At 46.1% G+C, this 16,743-nt stretch overlaps 1 protein-coding gene across 2 annotated transcripts in view; it reads left to right on the forward strand.

Annotated features, from left to right (window-relative positions):
• POFUT1 (protein O-fucosyltransferase 1) overlaps positions 1 to 16,743 on the forward strand; it is a 33,168-nt gene that overhangs the window by 5,109 nt on the left and 11,316 nt on the right. For both annotated transcript variants that reach the window (XM_033186081.1, XM_033186082.1), the window contains exons 3-4: positions 2,964 to 3,146; positions 4,259 to 4,371. In XM_033186081.1, coding sequence (XP_033041972.1) covers positions 2,964 to 3,146; positions 4,259 to 4,371 — 296 coding nt within the window. The remainder of the gene's footprint in view (positions 1 to 2,963; positions 3,147 to 4,258; positions 4,372 to 16,743) is intronic.

Genomic DNA, 16,743 nt, shown 5'->3' on the forward strand with positions numbered 1-16,743 from the left:
AGGCTGAAGTGCAGTGGCATGATCATCGCTCACTGCAGTCTCCTTCTCCTCAAGCAATCCTCCCACCTCAGCCTCCAAGTAGCTGGGATTACAGGCACCCACCACCACACCCGACCAATTCTTTGATTTTTAGTAGGGACAAGGTGTCGCTGTGTTTCCCAGGCTGGTCTCAAACTCCTGAGTCTAAGCAGTCCTCCTGCCTCAGCCTTCCAAAGTGCTAGGATTACAGATGTGAGCCACCACACCCTGCAGAAATTTTTTTGGTTTTGTTTGTTTTTCATGTTTGATAAAGAGTCTCGCTCTGTCACCCAGGCTGAAGTGCAGTGGCACAATCTTGGCTCATCCGCCTCCCGGGTTCAAGTGATTTTCGTGCCTCCACTCCGGAGTAGCTGGGACTACAGGCATGCGCCACCACACCCTGCTAACTTTTTATATTTTTAGTAAAGACGAGGTTTCACCATGTTGGCCAGGCTCATCTCGAACTCCTGGCCTCAAGTAATCTACCTGCCTTGGCCTCGCAAAGTGCTAGGATTACAGGAGTAAGCTACCACACCTGGCCAGAATTTTTTTTTTTCTTTGAGATGGAGTTTTGCTCTTGTCACCCAGGATGGAGTGCAGTAGTGCGATCTTGGCTCACCGCAACCTCCACCTCCCGGATTCTAGTGATTCTCCTGCCTCAGATCTCCCGAGTAGCTGAGATTACAAGCACCCACCACCACGCCTAGCTAATTTTTGTGTTTTTAGTAGAGATGGGGTTTCACCATGTTGTCCAGGCTGGTCTCCATCTCCTGACCTCAGGTGATCCATCCGCCTCAGCCTCCCAAAGTACTGGGATTATAGGCGTGAGCAACTGCACCCAGCCAGAAATGTTTTAAAATCTAGAAAAATACGCCGAGTCCAGTGGGAGGCAGGCGAATCACTTGAGGTCAGAAGTTCAAGACCAGCCTGGCCAACATGGTGAAACCCTGTCTCTGCTGAAAACACAAAAGTTAGCTGGGTGTCATGGCGCCCGCCTGTAATCTCAGCTACTCAGGAGGCTGAGGCAGAAGAATTGCTTTAACCCCGGAGGCGAAGTTTGCAGTGAGCCAAGATGGCGCCATTACACTCCAACCTGGGAGACAGAGCAAGACTCCATCTCAAAAAAAAAAAAATGTAGAAAAATATAAAGATGAGGCCGGGAGCAGTGGCTCACGCCTGTAATCCCAGCACTTTGGGAGGCCGAGGCGGACAGATCACGAGGTCAGGAGTTTGAGACCAGCCTGGCCAACATGGTGAAACCCCATCTCTACTATAGATACAAAAAATTAGCCGGGCGTGGTGGTGTGCGCCTGTAATCCCAACTATTCGGGAGGCTGAGGCAGGAGAATCGCTTGAACCTGGGAGGCAGAGGTTGCAATGAGCCGAGATCACGCCATTGCACTCCAGCCTGGGTGATGGGTGAAACTCTATCTCAAAAAAAAAAAAAAAGAAAAATACATAGATGAATACAACCACCAACCATGTACCCACCTTTGGAAGTGATAATTGTTAACACTTTCTCATCTTTGTTTCATCTTCTCTTTTTGTTAATAAAAGAAATAAAGCGTTACAGATAAAGTTGGTAAACGATGAAGTCTCTTTTTGACTCCTGGGGCTAGTCCTGTTCCCTTAACAACTGTTGTAGATATAGTGTATTTGGTGTGACTCCTTTGATGTTCTTTCCTATACTTTCATTGTGGCACTGAGCATCCTGGTACCGATCTCCAGGTCCAAAGTGCAAGAACTTCTATACTTCTCTAGAGCAGATAGTTAGAAGAGGAAAGTACATTTAAAAAACAAAATTTTTTCTTTTTTTTGAGACAGAGTCTCACTCTGTGGCCCAGGCTAGAGTACAGTGGCACAGTCACACATCACTGAAGCCTCAACCTCTTGGATGCAAGAAATCCTTCCATCTCAGCCTCCCTAGTAGCTGGGACTACAGGTGTGCACCACCACGCCCAGTTAATTTTTTAATTTTTTGTAGAGTCAGGGTCTCACTATGTTGTCTAGGCTGGTCTTGAACTCCTGGCCTCAAGTGATCCTTCTGCCTCGGCCTCCCAAAGTGCTGAGATTACAGACATGAGCTACCACACCTGGCCAAAAGGAGCATTTTAAATTCTATTAGATACTCACCGATTGGATCCCAAAGTGGTTGCTCCAAAATGTAGACTTCTGCTACCAGCCGTGTACAAGAGTGCCCATTTCCCCACAAGTTAAGCTTTTCAGTTTTTGCTAGTCTCATGAGTGAGAAGTAATTGATGCCTTGTTATAATTGTAATTTGCTTTTTCCTAATTACTAGTAAGGTTAGACATCTTCTGAGTATGTTGGCTATTTGGGTTTCCTTTGCTGTGAATTGTTTACCCCTAACCTTTGCCTATATTTTCCTCTTGGCATCATTTGTCTTTTTTTGTTATAGATTAGCAGGTGTTTTTTAACACAGGGATGTTACTGTTTGTTCTTTAGTTTGCAGACTCTCCCCTAACCTGTCTCTATCCTAACTTTGGCGTCTTTTGATGAAAACTTTTCACTGTCATATAGTCTGAACTGTCTTGATCTTGGAGTGTTTTTGTTTTTTTGAGATGGAGTCTTGCTCTGTCATCCAGGCTAGAGTGCAGTGGCACGATCTTGGCTCACTGCAAGCAACCTCTACCTCCAGGGTTCAAGTGGTTCTCCTGCCTCAGCCTCCCGAGTAGCTGGGACTACAGGTCCTCACTACCATGGCCAGCTAATTTTCTTGTATTTTTAGTAGAGACAGGGTTTCGCCATGTTGGCCAGGCTGGTCTTGAACTCCTGATCTCAAGTGATCCGCCTGCCTTGTCCTCCTAAAGTGCTGGGTTTACAGGTGTGAGCCACTCTGCCTGGCCTGGAGTGTATTGTTTTAATAAATATCTAACGTAGCCTCTAGGGCACTGAGGTGGTACCTCTGCTCCTCCTTTTCCTGCAGCTCCATGTGTCCTACCAGAAGTACTTCAAGCTGGAGCCCCTCCGGGCTTACCATCGGGTCATCAGCTTGGAGGATTTCATGGAGAAGCTGGCACCCACCCACTGGCCCCCTGAGAAGCGGGTGGCATACTGCTTTGAGGTGGCAGCCCAGCGAAGCCCAGATAAGAAGACATGCCCCATGAAGGTGGGTCCTGTGGGTTCGGGGTCCCTTTCTTCCTGTTCCGTGTCCTCGAGGCCCCCAAGACTATGTCATGGCAAAATGCAGGGAAAGGACTTAGAGTAGAAAACAGATATTTAAGTCCTGTTTCTGGCATTTGTTAGTGGAGCAGCATCACCTCGGGCAGAAGACTTTGCTTCTCTGAGCCTTCATTTCTACCTACAAAATAGAGATGCCAGTCCCTGCTCTGTCTCACTCATAAAGTGTCTTGAGGGCCAGGTAAAAGAGTGCTTATAAACTGCAAAGTGTCACATCAGTAATAATAACTAATATTCACGTAGCACTTACTATATATGCCAGATACCATGCTAAGAGCTTTACATGTATCAACTCATTTAATACTCACACTGTTCCATGAGGAGAATACTTATAATATCCCCACTTCATAGGGAGGACACTGAGGACGGCACAGAGAGGGTCAGTATCTTACTCAGGATCACACAGCAAACAAGTGGTAGAGCTGGGATTCAGCCTTAGGTAATTTGGCACCATTGTCTACCCACTTAAATACTTTCCTGCATCTCAGCAGGCGAATGAGAGGCTGTCATATCTTATTAGAAGAAATTTGTGCATATATGTCTTTTGGTGTATGTTCTAAAGTCTTAGGAAAGTGGTTGGAAGAACTATGAAATTTGAGAAAGGAGACCTAGCTCACAGCCCCAGTAGTGCCCTTACTTGCTTGTAACCTTGGGTAAGTGTCTGACCCTCAGTGGGCCTTGGTTTCCATCTTGAAAATGAAGGCATTGGATTAGCCAATCTTGAATGTCTCTTGAAGCTCTAGTCCTTGGTTCCAAATCCAAGGTCTGCTTCTCCCCAGACCATCATCAGTGCTGCTGGGTCAGCAGGGTGTGACCTGTGAACAGGAAAGACTTTCCTGCTGGAAACCAGAATTGAAGCCGAGGCATTCTCCTCAGTCCCTGGCCCAGGAATTACAGAGTGACATTCCTCCTAGGCCATCCTGTGAGAGTGTTTTGGCCTGAGTCTAATCACCCAGGTTTCCCCACCTACAGTTCCCTGGCCCCATCCCCAGGTGGCTTTCCCTCCCCCTCAGTAAGCTTTCCACCACTCTCTTTCTGCAGGAAGGAAACCCCTTTGGCCCATTCTGGGATCAGTTTCATGTGAGTTTCAACAAGTCTGAGCTTTTTACCGGCATTTCCTTCAGTGCTTCCTACAGAGAACAATGGAGCCAGAGGTACTTGGAGGGGGTAGAGTTGCTGGGTTTAGGGGAGGGGCATGGAGCTCGTGGGTATTCAGCACCTTCTGGCACTCTCCCGGTCTTCCCCACCCTGATGTATGAGACCAAAGGTGCCGGTGCTCTGTCTGTTGAACTTGGAATCCTGTGTAATCTGTTCCCATCTCCACGCCTGACACAGTGGAACGTTGACCTGCCATGAGGTTGAGAAAGAGTTTATCGGTTGATAAGGGATGTCATAAAAAGAACATTCTGCAGTCACATGAGTCTCAATTTCCTCCTCTAGGCGTGAGAATCACTCCTGTGTTACCTTACTCTTCACAAGGTGAAATTGGGAGCAGCTTCTAGAGAACATCAGGTGCAGACCGAGAAATGATGTCATCCTGATAATTACTGGATGTGTTTATTAATTACACTCCATTAGCCTCTGTTTAAAAAAAAAAAATAGGTTAGCAGGGCATGGGCACAGGCTGTGAAACATTTATAGGGCGTCTGTCATGTCTGAGACATAATACTCAGAGGCCAGTGGTGAGGTGTGAAAATGAGGATGACCGGCCCTGGTTTTCTAGGAGCTATGGTCTCATAATGACAATAATCAGCATAGTGTACTTGTCCTTAATGCTATAGCATGGCAGGAAAGATTGTGGGCTTAGAAGGCAGATATTGGTTAGGAGGTGCAAGGAACGTACTAATTCATATGTGGTCAAAGCACTTGGCATTTAATAGGCCAAAAGTAAACAGATATAGAGAAATGAGTCTCACGCCTGTAATCCCAGCACTTTGGGAGGCCAAAGTGGGTGGATCACTTGAGTCTAAGAGATCAAAGCTGCAGTGAGCCATGATGGTACCCCTGTACTCTAGCCCAGGTGACAGAGCAAGGCCCTGTCTCAACAAAACAAAACAAGCACAGGCTGAGGGGTGAGATAGTCCTGAGCCCTGAGCCAGTGCTGATGGTATCTGCTTCGTAGTGCATGAAGTGCATATTCCGCACTAAGCAGCCAGCCAGTGTTGGCTGTCAGTGTTATTGCTCACGTGCTTTATTTTATTTAAGCCTTTGAGATAGTTCATGAAGTGGGTATTGTTATCAATTTCCATTTTATAGGCGAGGAAACTGAGCCCAGTGAAGTTAAATAACTTACCAAGGTCATTGAGCTGTTGAGTGGACAGGTTGGGTCTGTTTGTAAATCTTTATTTTATTTTATTTATTTATTTATTTATTTATTGAGACAGAGTCTCGCTCTATCACCCGGGCTGGAGTGCAGTGGCGCAATCTGGGCTCACTGTAACCTCCGCCTTCCGGGTTCATGCCATTTTCCTGCCTCAGCCTCCCGAGTAGCTGGGACTACAGGCGCCCACCACCACACCTGGCTAATTTTTTTGTATTTTTAGTAGAGACGGGGTTTTGCCGTGTTAGCCAGGATGATCTCAATCTCCTGACCTCGTGATCTGCCCGCCTCAGCCTCCCAGAGTGCTGGGATTATGGGCGTGAGCCACCGTACCCAGCCTGTTGTTTTTTATTAAAGATTTACTTTAATCTTTAATGTTTTATAAATAACAACAGCTAAGATTCATTTAGTGCCTTCTATGTCTCAGACACTGTTCTAAGTCTTCACAGGTATTGACTCACTTACTCTTTCCCTGAGTCTGTGGGTTGTTACTGTCATCTATGCTTTACACTTAGAGAAATTGAAGCAGAAAGGAGTAAGGTCCCTTGCCCAAGGTAATGAAGCTTGAAGTTGCAGAGCTTGGTTTTGAACCCAGGAAGTCTGAATCCAAAGCACCAGTTATTTTATATATTTATATTTGAAACAGGGTCTTGCTCATCTCCCAGGCTGGAGTACAGTAGTATGATCATAGCTCACTGTAACCTCAAATCCCTAGGTTCAAGCAATCCTCCCCACTCAGCCTCCCAAGTAACTGGGACTGCAGGCATGTGCCACCACGCCTGACTAATATTTTGTTTTGTTTTGTAGAGATAGGATCTTGCTATGTTGCCCAGGCTGGTCTTAAACTCCTGGCCTCAAGTGATCCTCCCACCTCAGCCTCCCAAAGTGCTGGGATTACAAGCGTGAGCTGCTGCTCCCAGTCCCAAAGCACCTGTTCTTAATCACCATGGATTAAATAGCTGTGCCTTTAACAGCTGCCAGTTCCTTTCTGGGACTTGCCTTTGCACCTAGTTCATGCGCGACTGAGGATCCTCAGTCATGGCAGATTTAAATCTTCTTCATTGTTGATCCCAGATAGCACACTCCCATTCACCTCCGAATGAACTGGAGCTGTTGCCAGAGGCAGACCTGCCCTCAAAAGATGGAGATTTGCCCATGTTGACAATATGCCAGGGGGAAGAAAAGTGCCACCAACTCTAAAAGCAGCTCCAAAAGCAAATCCCAAAAAGCCAGAAAAAGCACACAATCCTAGTAGGAAGAAAAAGGACAATGGTGCATGGGGAGTGTTGTTGAAACACTTGTTTATTGCCCCATAGCTTTGTGTGAGTTCATTGAGTTGTAAGAATTACATGAGGGTTTGAGGAAGTTTGTGCCTTACAGCCAAGTTTTTGGGAAAGGAAAATTAGTAGGGAAGATGAGGTCCCTGGAGGGAGTTTAAGGGAGTTGACAGTCTCTGGGCAAATGCCTGCCTGCCTTCAACATGTATTTAAGAAGCACTTCCTGAGCGTCAAGGGCTGGTTTGGATGCTGGGGATACAGGCCAGAATAAGGCAGATAAGGTCCCTGCCCCAATGGAACTCACAGTGTAACAGGGGAGATAGTGAATAAACTTTTACATAGGATAGTTCCAGAGTAACATGGTGCTTAGAAGGATGTTAAACAGGTGGTATGTGATTGGTAGGGATAAGACCAGAAGGATGAGACAGAGCCAGTTATGTCAGAGTTAGAGGGAAAGTAGTTCACAGCAGGAAGTCAGGAGCAAAGACCCTGAGGCAGGAATAAGCTTGGTATGGTGAGAGGGCAGAAAGAAGGCAATGTGGTATGCAGTGAGTGAGAGAATGGTAGGATGTTGCTGTCATCTGTTGCTGCATAATAAATCACTACAAAACTTAGTAGCATAACAATAGTTATTATTTCTCTTGGGACTGTGGGTTAACTGGGCTTAGCTAGGCAATTCTTTTGGGTTTTCATTTTTCTGTTTTCTTTATGGAATCCCTGCTGTACAAAGTTTAAATTCAGGCTAAACATCTATTTCTTGGAATGAATAACCTTTATTCTGAGGCAATGAGTAGCCTCAGATTTGGTGGAAGATTTCTTTCTTTTTTCTTTTTCTTTTTTTTTCTTCGAGACAGGGTCTAACTCTTACCCAGGTTGGATTGTAGTGGCTCCATCACAGCTCACTGCAGCTTCGACCTCCCAGGCCCAAGAGCTCCTCCCACCTCAACTCCCCCAAGTAGCTGGGACCACAGACGCACACCCCCATACCCATCTAATTTTGTTTATTTTTTGTATAGACAGAGTCTTGTCATCTTGCCCAGGCTGGTCTTAAACTTCTGGCTTAAAGTGATCCTCCTGCCTCGACCTCCAAAGCGCTGGATCACAGATGTGAGCCACTATGCCTGGCCTAGAGGTTTCTTTTTTTTTTTTTTTTTTTTTTTTTTTTTTTGAGACGGAGTCTTGCTGTGTCGCCCAGGCTGCAGTGCAGTGGCCGGACCTCAGCTCACTGCAAGCTCCGCCTCCCGGGTTTACGCCATTCTCCTGCCTCAGCCTCCCGAGTAGCTGGGACTACAGGCGCCCGCCACCATGCCCGGCTAGTTTTTTGTATTTTTTAGTAGAGGCGGGGTTTCACTGTGTTAGCCAGGATGGTCTCGATCTCCTGACCTCGTGATCCGCCCATCTCGGCCTCCCAAAGTGCTGGGATTACAGGCTTGAGCCACCGCGCCCGGCCGAGGTTTCTTTTTTAATGAAGAAGAAAAATTTACATGTAATTCATTACTCCTCCAAAAAAAATTAACATTTTGATATGTATACTTGTGTCCTCCACACCTTTATATATATGTATATATTATATATACACATACATACATATCTACACATATTAGCTTAAAATGAAATCAGTGTGTGTGTGTATATATATATAAATATATATAATCAAATAATAATTAACTTTTTCATTTTGGTTGGGCTCAGCGGCTCATACCTGTAATCCCAACATTTTTGGAGGCCAAGGCAGGAGAATCGCTTGAGGCTAGCCTGGTCAATATAGCAAGACCTTGTCCCTGCAAAAGAAAAATTTAAAAATTAGCCAGGCATGGTGGCATGCACCTGTAGTCCCAGCTACTGTGGATGCTGAGGCAAGAGGATTGCTTGAGCCCAGGAGTTCAAGGCTGCATTGAGCCATGATTGTGCCACTGCATTCCAGCCTAGATGACAGAGTGAGACCCTATCTTAAAAAAGAAACACCCCAGCCAGGCGCGGTGACTCACGCCTGTAATCCCGGCACTTTGGGAGGCCGAGGTGGGCGGATCACGAGGTCAGGAGTTCGAGACCAACCTGACCAACATGGTGAAACCCCGTCTCTACTAAAAATATAAAAGTTAGCTGTGCATGGTGGCTCATGCCTGTAATCCCAGCTACTCAGGAGGCTAAGGCAGGAGAATTGCTTGAACCTGGGAGGCGGAGGTTGCAGTGAGCCGAGATCACACCACTGCACTCCAGCCTGGACAACAGAGCGAGACTCCATCTGAAGAAAAAAAAAAAAGACACCCCTCCTTAATTAAAAAACCTGTCCTTTTGAGATGTAATTTGTATCAATATTTACCAGTTTGGTAAATATTGCTGGCAGGATCGATTCTAAACATTTAAAAACACAAGATTTCAAAAATTGTTACTGGTGTGTATATATGTATACTAGTGGAACTTTTTTAAACCATTTTAACCATTTTTAAGTGTACACTTCAGTGGCATTAAGTACATTCACATGTGCAAACATTACAACTATCCATCTCTAGAATTTTTTCATCTTCCCAAACAGATACTCTACCCGTTAAACCATAACTCCCATTTCCATGTCCCCGCAGCCCCTGGTAAATGCTTTTCTACTTTCTGTCTTTGAATTTCTCTAGGTATCTCATAGGTACTTAGGTATCTTATAGAAGTGGAATCATGCAATATGTATCTTTTTGTGTCTGACTTATTTCATGTGGCAAGGTTCATCAGTGTTGTAGCCTGTATCAAAATTTTAGTCCTTTTAAGACTGACTAATAGTCCATTGTATGTATATACCACATTTGTGTATCTCTTCACCTATTGATGGACACTTGAGTTAGCTGGGCAGTTCTTGCTTATGGTCTTATGTGGCTGCAGTCAGCTATCAGCTAGGGCTCAAGTTATCCTTCTTTTTTGGTAGAGATGGGGATCATGCTCTGTTGCCCAGGTTGGTCTTGATCTCTTGGCCTCAAGTAATTATCCTGCCTTGGCCTCCCAAAGTGCTGGGATTACTTCATGAGCCACCATGCCCATCCAGGGCTCAAGTTATCTAAAGGCTTGACCAAGGCTGGGCACAATGGCTTACACCTGTAACCCCAGCACTTTGGGAGACTGAGGCAGGTAGATCACTTGATCCCAGGAGTTCAAGACCAGCCTGGCCAACATGCCAAAACCTGATCTCTATTAAAAATATAAAAAATTAGCTGGGCGTGGTGGCACACACCTGTAACCCCAGCTACTCAGGAGGCTGAGGCATGAGAATTGCTTGAACCTTGGAGGTCGAAGTTGCAGTGAGCCAAGATTGTGCCACTGCATCCCAGCCTGGGCAGCAGAGCAAAACTCTGTCTCAAAAAAAAAAATTCTTGACTGAGCTACATGTCCAGGAAGTCCCTCTCATGTCTGGTGGGTGATGCTGCTGTCATCTGGGAGCCAACCAACAAGCATGTGTACACATGACCTCTCCATATGGCTTGGGCTTCTTACAGCATGGCGCCTGTGTTCTGAGAGGGGGCATCCAGGGAGTGAGTGTCCCAAGAGACAGAAAATAGAAACTGCGGGCTCCCTAACAACTGAATCTGGAAACCGGCACAGTGTCACTTGTGTTGGGGTGCTATTGGGAGGAGGCAGAGCCCACCTAAAGGGAAGGGGTTCAAAGGCTTGATGACCACTTTTAATCTGCCACACAGGAAAGGAGATCAGAAGGTGGGCGGGGGTCAAAACACTCAGGTTTGTAGACCCTGTGAGGCAATCTGCTAAGAAGCCTGTGAATGATTAGTAGGGATGAATTTGAATGTCTATGAACATTTAGCATTAAACATTTCTTAAGATACAGGATACTTCCTTGCTATGCAAATTTGTCCTTGGAGAGGAGAGAAGAATGGAATCAGAAAGTGAAACTCTTCCCAGGCTTACTGTGCGATTAGGCAGCTGTTCCCCTTCTCTGACCTCAATGTCCCATCTATAAAATGAACGGGATGGGCAAGATGAGTGGTTTTGAAGCTATCTTCAGAGTTTTCAAGAAGTGCTTGTCAGGCATGGTGGCTCACACCTGTAATCTTAAGGGATTACAGGGAGGCCCAGGCAGGTGATCCCTTGAGCCCGGGAGTTCAAGACCAGCCTGGGCAATGTAGGGAGACTCTGTCTCTACAAAAAATAGAAAAAATTAGCCAGGCATAGTGGCACACACCTGTAGTTCCAGTTACTTGGGAGGCTGAGGTGGGAGGATCAGGTGAGCCTGAGGAGGTCATGGCTGCAGTGAGCCCGTGATCTGTCCACTGCACTATAGTCTAGGTGACAGAGTGAGACCGGCTGAAAAAAAAAAAAAAAAGTGCCTCTAGGGCCTTTATCGGGGGCAGCAGCAGGCGACCAAGTTCCAGGGGCTCAATTCCTCCTCCCTATTGCCTTCAACCAATAACCCTTAAATATATCAGGGCTCTCAGTAAGGCAGAAGAAGTTTGTAGGCCACAAGTCTAGGTGTGTTAGACTTAAGTTAGGCTACAGGTAGCAGGAAGCCCCAAATAAGAGCAGATTGATAGGGTTTATTGTTTTCTTTTTTTTTTTTTTTTTTTTTTTTTGAGGCAGAGTCTCGCTCTGTCGCCCAGGCTGGAGTGCAGTGGCCAGATCTCAGCTCACTGCAAGCTCCGCCTCCCGGATTTACACCATTCTCCTGCCTCAGCCTCCCGAGTAGCTGGGACTACAGGCCCCCGCCACCTCGCCCGGCTCGTTTTTTTTTTTTTTTGTATTTTTAGTAGAGATGGGGTTTCACCGTGTTAGCCAGGATGGTCTCGATCTCCTGACCTCGTGATCCGCCCATCTCGGCCTCCCAAAGTGCTGGGATTACAGGCTTGAGCCACCGCGCCCGGCCTATTGTTTTCTTAAGTAAAAGAAGAACTGGGTATGCAGTCCAGAGCTGGATGGCAGCTCCATGGTGTCATCAAGAATCCAGCTGGGCGCAGTGGCTCACACCTGTAATCACAGCACTTAGGGAGGCAGAGGCAGGCAGATCACTTGAGGTCAGGAATTCAAAACCAGCCTGGCCAACATGGTGAAACCCCGTCTCTACCAAAAATACCAAAAAAAAAATTAGCTGGGCGTGGTGGCACATGCCTGTAATCCCAGCTACTCAGGAGGCCAAGGTAGGAGAATCACTTCAATCTGGGAGGCGGAGGCTGCAGTGAGCCGAGTTCATGCCACTGCACTCCAGCTTGGGCGACAGAGTGAGACTTCACCTCAAAAAAAAAAAAAAAGAATCAGGCTTCCATCTCTTTGTTCAGCCATCCAGTATTAGCTTTTGTGTCACCTCATGGGCCAAGATGGCAGATGAAGCTCCAGCCATCACATCCCGACTGGAGGGACAAAAGTTGCAAAAGGGCATATCCTCCCTTTTTAAGAAGCTTTCCCAGAAGTTCATTATAACCCTTCTGCTTACATCTCATTAGCTAGTATTAGGGCACATGGGCCATACCTAGCTGCAAGAAGTACTTAGAAATGTCTGTCTTTCTCCCCCTCGCCCCCTGGGGTATGTTTGGCTGATAAGAAGTGTCTTTATTTTAGGCTGCCATGTATGCAGCTGAAAACTGGGTTCTCGGGAAAGAGGATAAGATGTATTTCTTCTTTACCACATGCTTTCTGAGGATCCTTCCAGCTCTGATGATTCTGAGCCTGTGAATAGCCTGGCACAGCTCTAACTCAGCTGACACTTACTGCACATTGACTGTCGGAAGGCAATGGACCGTCATGCCAAACCATTCTCATGTATAATGGTCCAGGTATTTGAGCGCATGGCTTGTCATTCTCCCAGGCTGCTGCCGCCTCCCTGTGGGAACCAGAATGAGACTGGAAGAGTGAGAGGGAGCCAGCCATGCAGAGACCTGGAGGGAAAGACCGTCCTTCATGGCAGGGACATCCAGATCAAGGCCCTGCCTTGTTCATGTCTCTGGGTCTTCTGCACTCAATATGGGGTTCATCCACTTGTGGTCCCACAAATATACACTGAACACATAAATAGATGCTGTATACAGAGAAGTCCCAGTTTGTTGGAGAATCTCAGCAGCACAGGCATGGTGGTGAAGAACCCCAGAGGTTCACTGGGCCCAGCAGCAGGAAAGCCAGCCCACTTCAGCTGGATAGCAGTAGGCAAAGAACCTGACCAAGGGTGAGCAGTCACCGGGCAGGTGGAGCTGGTCAAGATTTTCTTTCCAGCCAAGATCCCTGTTCCCCCGGTTTTCTTTCCAGACAGTGCTGTCCTACCTCACCAAGAGTGAGTGAGCAGATCAGCCTTAGCCTCTCGCTGCTTGTTGGGTCTGAGCTGATGTTGTCCCACGGGGACAGCTCTTTGCTGGTCCAGATTCAGGTAGAGGGGACACACATTCCAAGTCTGGAATTCACCAAATGTCGACTGTAGGTGCTTTCCAAGAGGTCGGAGGGTGGCCGGGGGGCGCACATCGGGGTTTTATCCCGATGTTCCAGCCCCCCTGGGAGATCTACTCTGGTTTTCCTTTGAAAATCCTTTGAGGTAGCATCTGAAAGATTAGCTGAAGACCTGGCCCTTAGTAGGTACTCAGGTAATATGAGTTCCTTCCTTTTCTAACCCCTGACAGCCTGATCTGGTCTTTCTGGTGAGGTCCCCAAATCTTTCCCATTTATTCTAAAAAATGTATCATGCCTACCATGGGATAAGGCCTGTGCTGGGGCTGGGAATCAGAAGATGAAGCCACAGACTCAGCTCATTGTCAGGGGTGGAGGAGATGGGAGTGAGGGGTAGTAGTTAAGAATGTAGGATCTGGAGCACACTGCCCGGATTTAAATCCTGGCTCCACCAATTCCTGGCTGTGCAACCTTGGGCATGTTACATAACCTCTGTGCCTCAGTTTCCTTATCTGTAAAATGAGAAATGGCAGTATACTCCCCTCCTAGAGCTCTTGTGAAAATCAAATGACTTAATATACATAAGCAATCGGAGCATTGCCTGTCGCATAATGAGGCCCAATAAACAATTCACAGTTATGTATATAAACAAAACTGGAGTCTAGGCTGGGCGTGGTGGCTCACGCCTGTAATCCCAGCACTTTGGGAGGCTGAGACAGGTGGATCATCTGAGATCAGGAGTTCGAGACCAGCCCGGGCAACATGGTGAAAACTCATCTCTACTAAAAATACAAAAATTAGCCGGGCATGGTGACACGTGCCTGTAATCCCAGATACTCAGGAGGCTGAGGTAAGAGAATCGCTTCAACCAGGGAGGCGGAGGTTGCAGTGAGCCGAGATCACACCACTGTACTCCATCCTGGGAGACAGAGCGAGACTCCATCTCAAAAAAAAAGAAAACTGGAGTCTAGCAAGACAAGTGTCACACAGCTGGACCATCAGGGAATACTTTCTTGTCACTGGTCCAAAGCCTGTGTAAGTGACACAGGCCTTGGATAGTGTGTGTGGGAGCAATGGCAAACAGGCTGCTCGGGTCCCCAGCCTCACCAGCTGACAGTTCCATGGGCAGGGAAGATGGCTGTAGGGCATATCGTTGTGCAGAAGGCAGCAAGAGAAGTGGGACAGGAAACCCTCCCTAAGGAGGTGAGGCTTGGGAGTTCCGACTGACCTTGGAGGTGTGGAAGGTGTTTGCTGAGCAAGCGGTCTGTGTTGGGTGTGGAGAATGAGTGGCATGTCTGTCAGAGCACTGTTGTGTGAGAGAAAGATTGGAACGACCTCACTGTCCAGCAAGAGGAAAATAGGTAGGTAAATTGCAGTTTGTTTGTACAAAATGGAAAACTTTTAGAGAAGCCAGTACAACCACATGATCCACATGATCAACATGGCCAAGTCTCTGAAACATAAAGTTGAATTTTTAAAAAGTTGGTTAGATTTGTATGTAACCTTTAACTAGGTTACATGCAATGTGATGATGATGATGATGAGAGCTAGCATTCTCTGAGAGCTTTCTGTGTGCCAAGGTACAGTTCTAAATGTTTTGCTTTGATTAATACATTAATCCTCTCAATAGTCCTGTAAATGGATATATTAATTAGCTTGACTGTACTAATCATTTAACTACATACACGTATATCAGAATATCATATTGTATATCTTAAATATATACAACTTTTTTGTTGTTGTTTATTATTTTTTTTTGAGACAGAGTCTCGCTCTGTTGCCCAGGCTGGAGTGCAGTGGCGCGATCTCGGCTCACTGCAAGCTCCGCCTCCCGGGTTCACCATTCTCCTGCCTCAGCCTCCCAAGTAGCTGGGATTACAGGCGCCCAACACCACGCCCGGCTAATTTTTTATATTTTTAGTAGAGGTGGGGTTTCACTGTGTTAGCCAGGATGGTCTCGATCTCCCAGCCTCGTGATCCGCCCATCTTGGCCTTCCAAAGTACTGGGATTACAGGCATGAGCCACCGCGCCCAGCCAACTTTTTTTTATTTTTTTGAGACAAGGTCTCACCCTGTCACCCTGGCTGGAGTTCAGTGGCACAATCATGGCTCACTGCAGCCTCAACCTTCCAGGCTCAAGCTATTTTCCCATTTAGTCTCCTAGGTAGCTGAGACCACGGGCACACACCACAACACTCTGCTGATTTTTTGATTTTTTTGGATAGATGGGGTGTTGCCATGTTGCCCAGGCTGGTCTTGAACTCCTGGGCTCAAGTGATCTGTCCACCTCAGCCTCCCAGAGTGCTGGGATTACAGGAGTGGCTACCACACCCAACCACAATTTAAAAAAAAAAAAAAAAAACAGCTTTGTGATGTGGGAACTGTTATCTGTTATCTCTATTATTACGGATGAGGAACTAAGGCACAGAGTGGTGAAGTCACCTGCCCAAGTTAGCTAGTGGCGTAGTCAACGTTGGAACAAAGCATTCTGGCTTAATCTACATTCTTCATAATTTCAGTCCATAGAAAGCACTCAGAAGAAGCCTCCCCTCCTTTTTGATGCCTATAGTAAAAGTGTAATCATACATTAAAACACATTACCCTCTGGGAAGGATGGTGGCAGGATGAGCTTGTATTTAGGTGTGTGTATGTTTTGTTTTGTTTTGTTTTGTTTTGTTTTGTTTTTTAAACCTGAAAGCAAAGTTAGTATCTGCTGATTTGGGTCATGGGTATATAAATTATTAAATTATTTTCTGTATTTGCCTGAATGGTTTGAAATATTTCATAATTCTTATTTGAAATTTTCATTAAGGTCATTGTACATTTACATGCAGTTGTAAGAAATAAGACAGCAACCTCCCATGTAGCCTTTACCCAATTTCCCCCAATGGTAACATTTTGCAAAACTATAGTACAGTATCACAACCAGGATATTGACATTGATACAATTCACCCATCTTACTCAGTTTTCTTGTACTTACTTCTGAGTGTGTGAGCGCATGCCTCTGTGTGTGTGTGTGTGTGTATGTATTTAGTTCTGTGCAATTTTACTGTGTGTGGGTTTATGTATCCACTACCATAGTTAAGACACTGAACGGTTCCATTATCACAAGGATCCTTGTGTTGCCAGTTTATAACCACACCCACCTCCCTAAACATATACACTCCATTCCTAATCTCTGCCAACCACTAATCTCTTCTCCATTTCTGTTCTCTTCTCCATGTTATCGTTTTAAAATGTTTATATAAATGGAACCTTACAATACATAACCTTTGAGATTGCCCACCCTCCCTGACCCAAGGATAATCCCCTTGACATCATCCAAATTGTTGCCTGTGTTGATAGTGTGTTCCTTATTTTGGTGGGGTTCACATTCCATGATATAGGTGTACTGCGGTGTGTTTAGCCATTTACTTGTTGAGTGACATCTGGGTGGTTTCCAGTTGGGGACTATTTTATGAATAAAGCTGCAAGGGACATTGGTATATAGGCTTGTGTGAACGTAAGTTTTCATTTTTCTTGGATAAATGCCTAAGAGTACAATTGCTGGGTCATGAGGTAACTGCATACC

The sequence above is a fragment of the Trachypithecus francoisi genome, unplaced genomic scaffold (genome assembly GCF_009764315.1).
Source record: "Trachypithecus francoisi isolate TF-2019V2 unplaced genomic scaffold, Tfra_2.0 Lachesis_group21, whole genome shotgun sequence".
Taxonomy (NCBI): Eukaryota; Metazoa; Chordata; class Mammalia; order Primates; family Cercopithecidae; genus Trachypithecus; species Trachypithecus francoisi.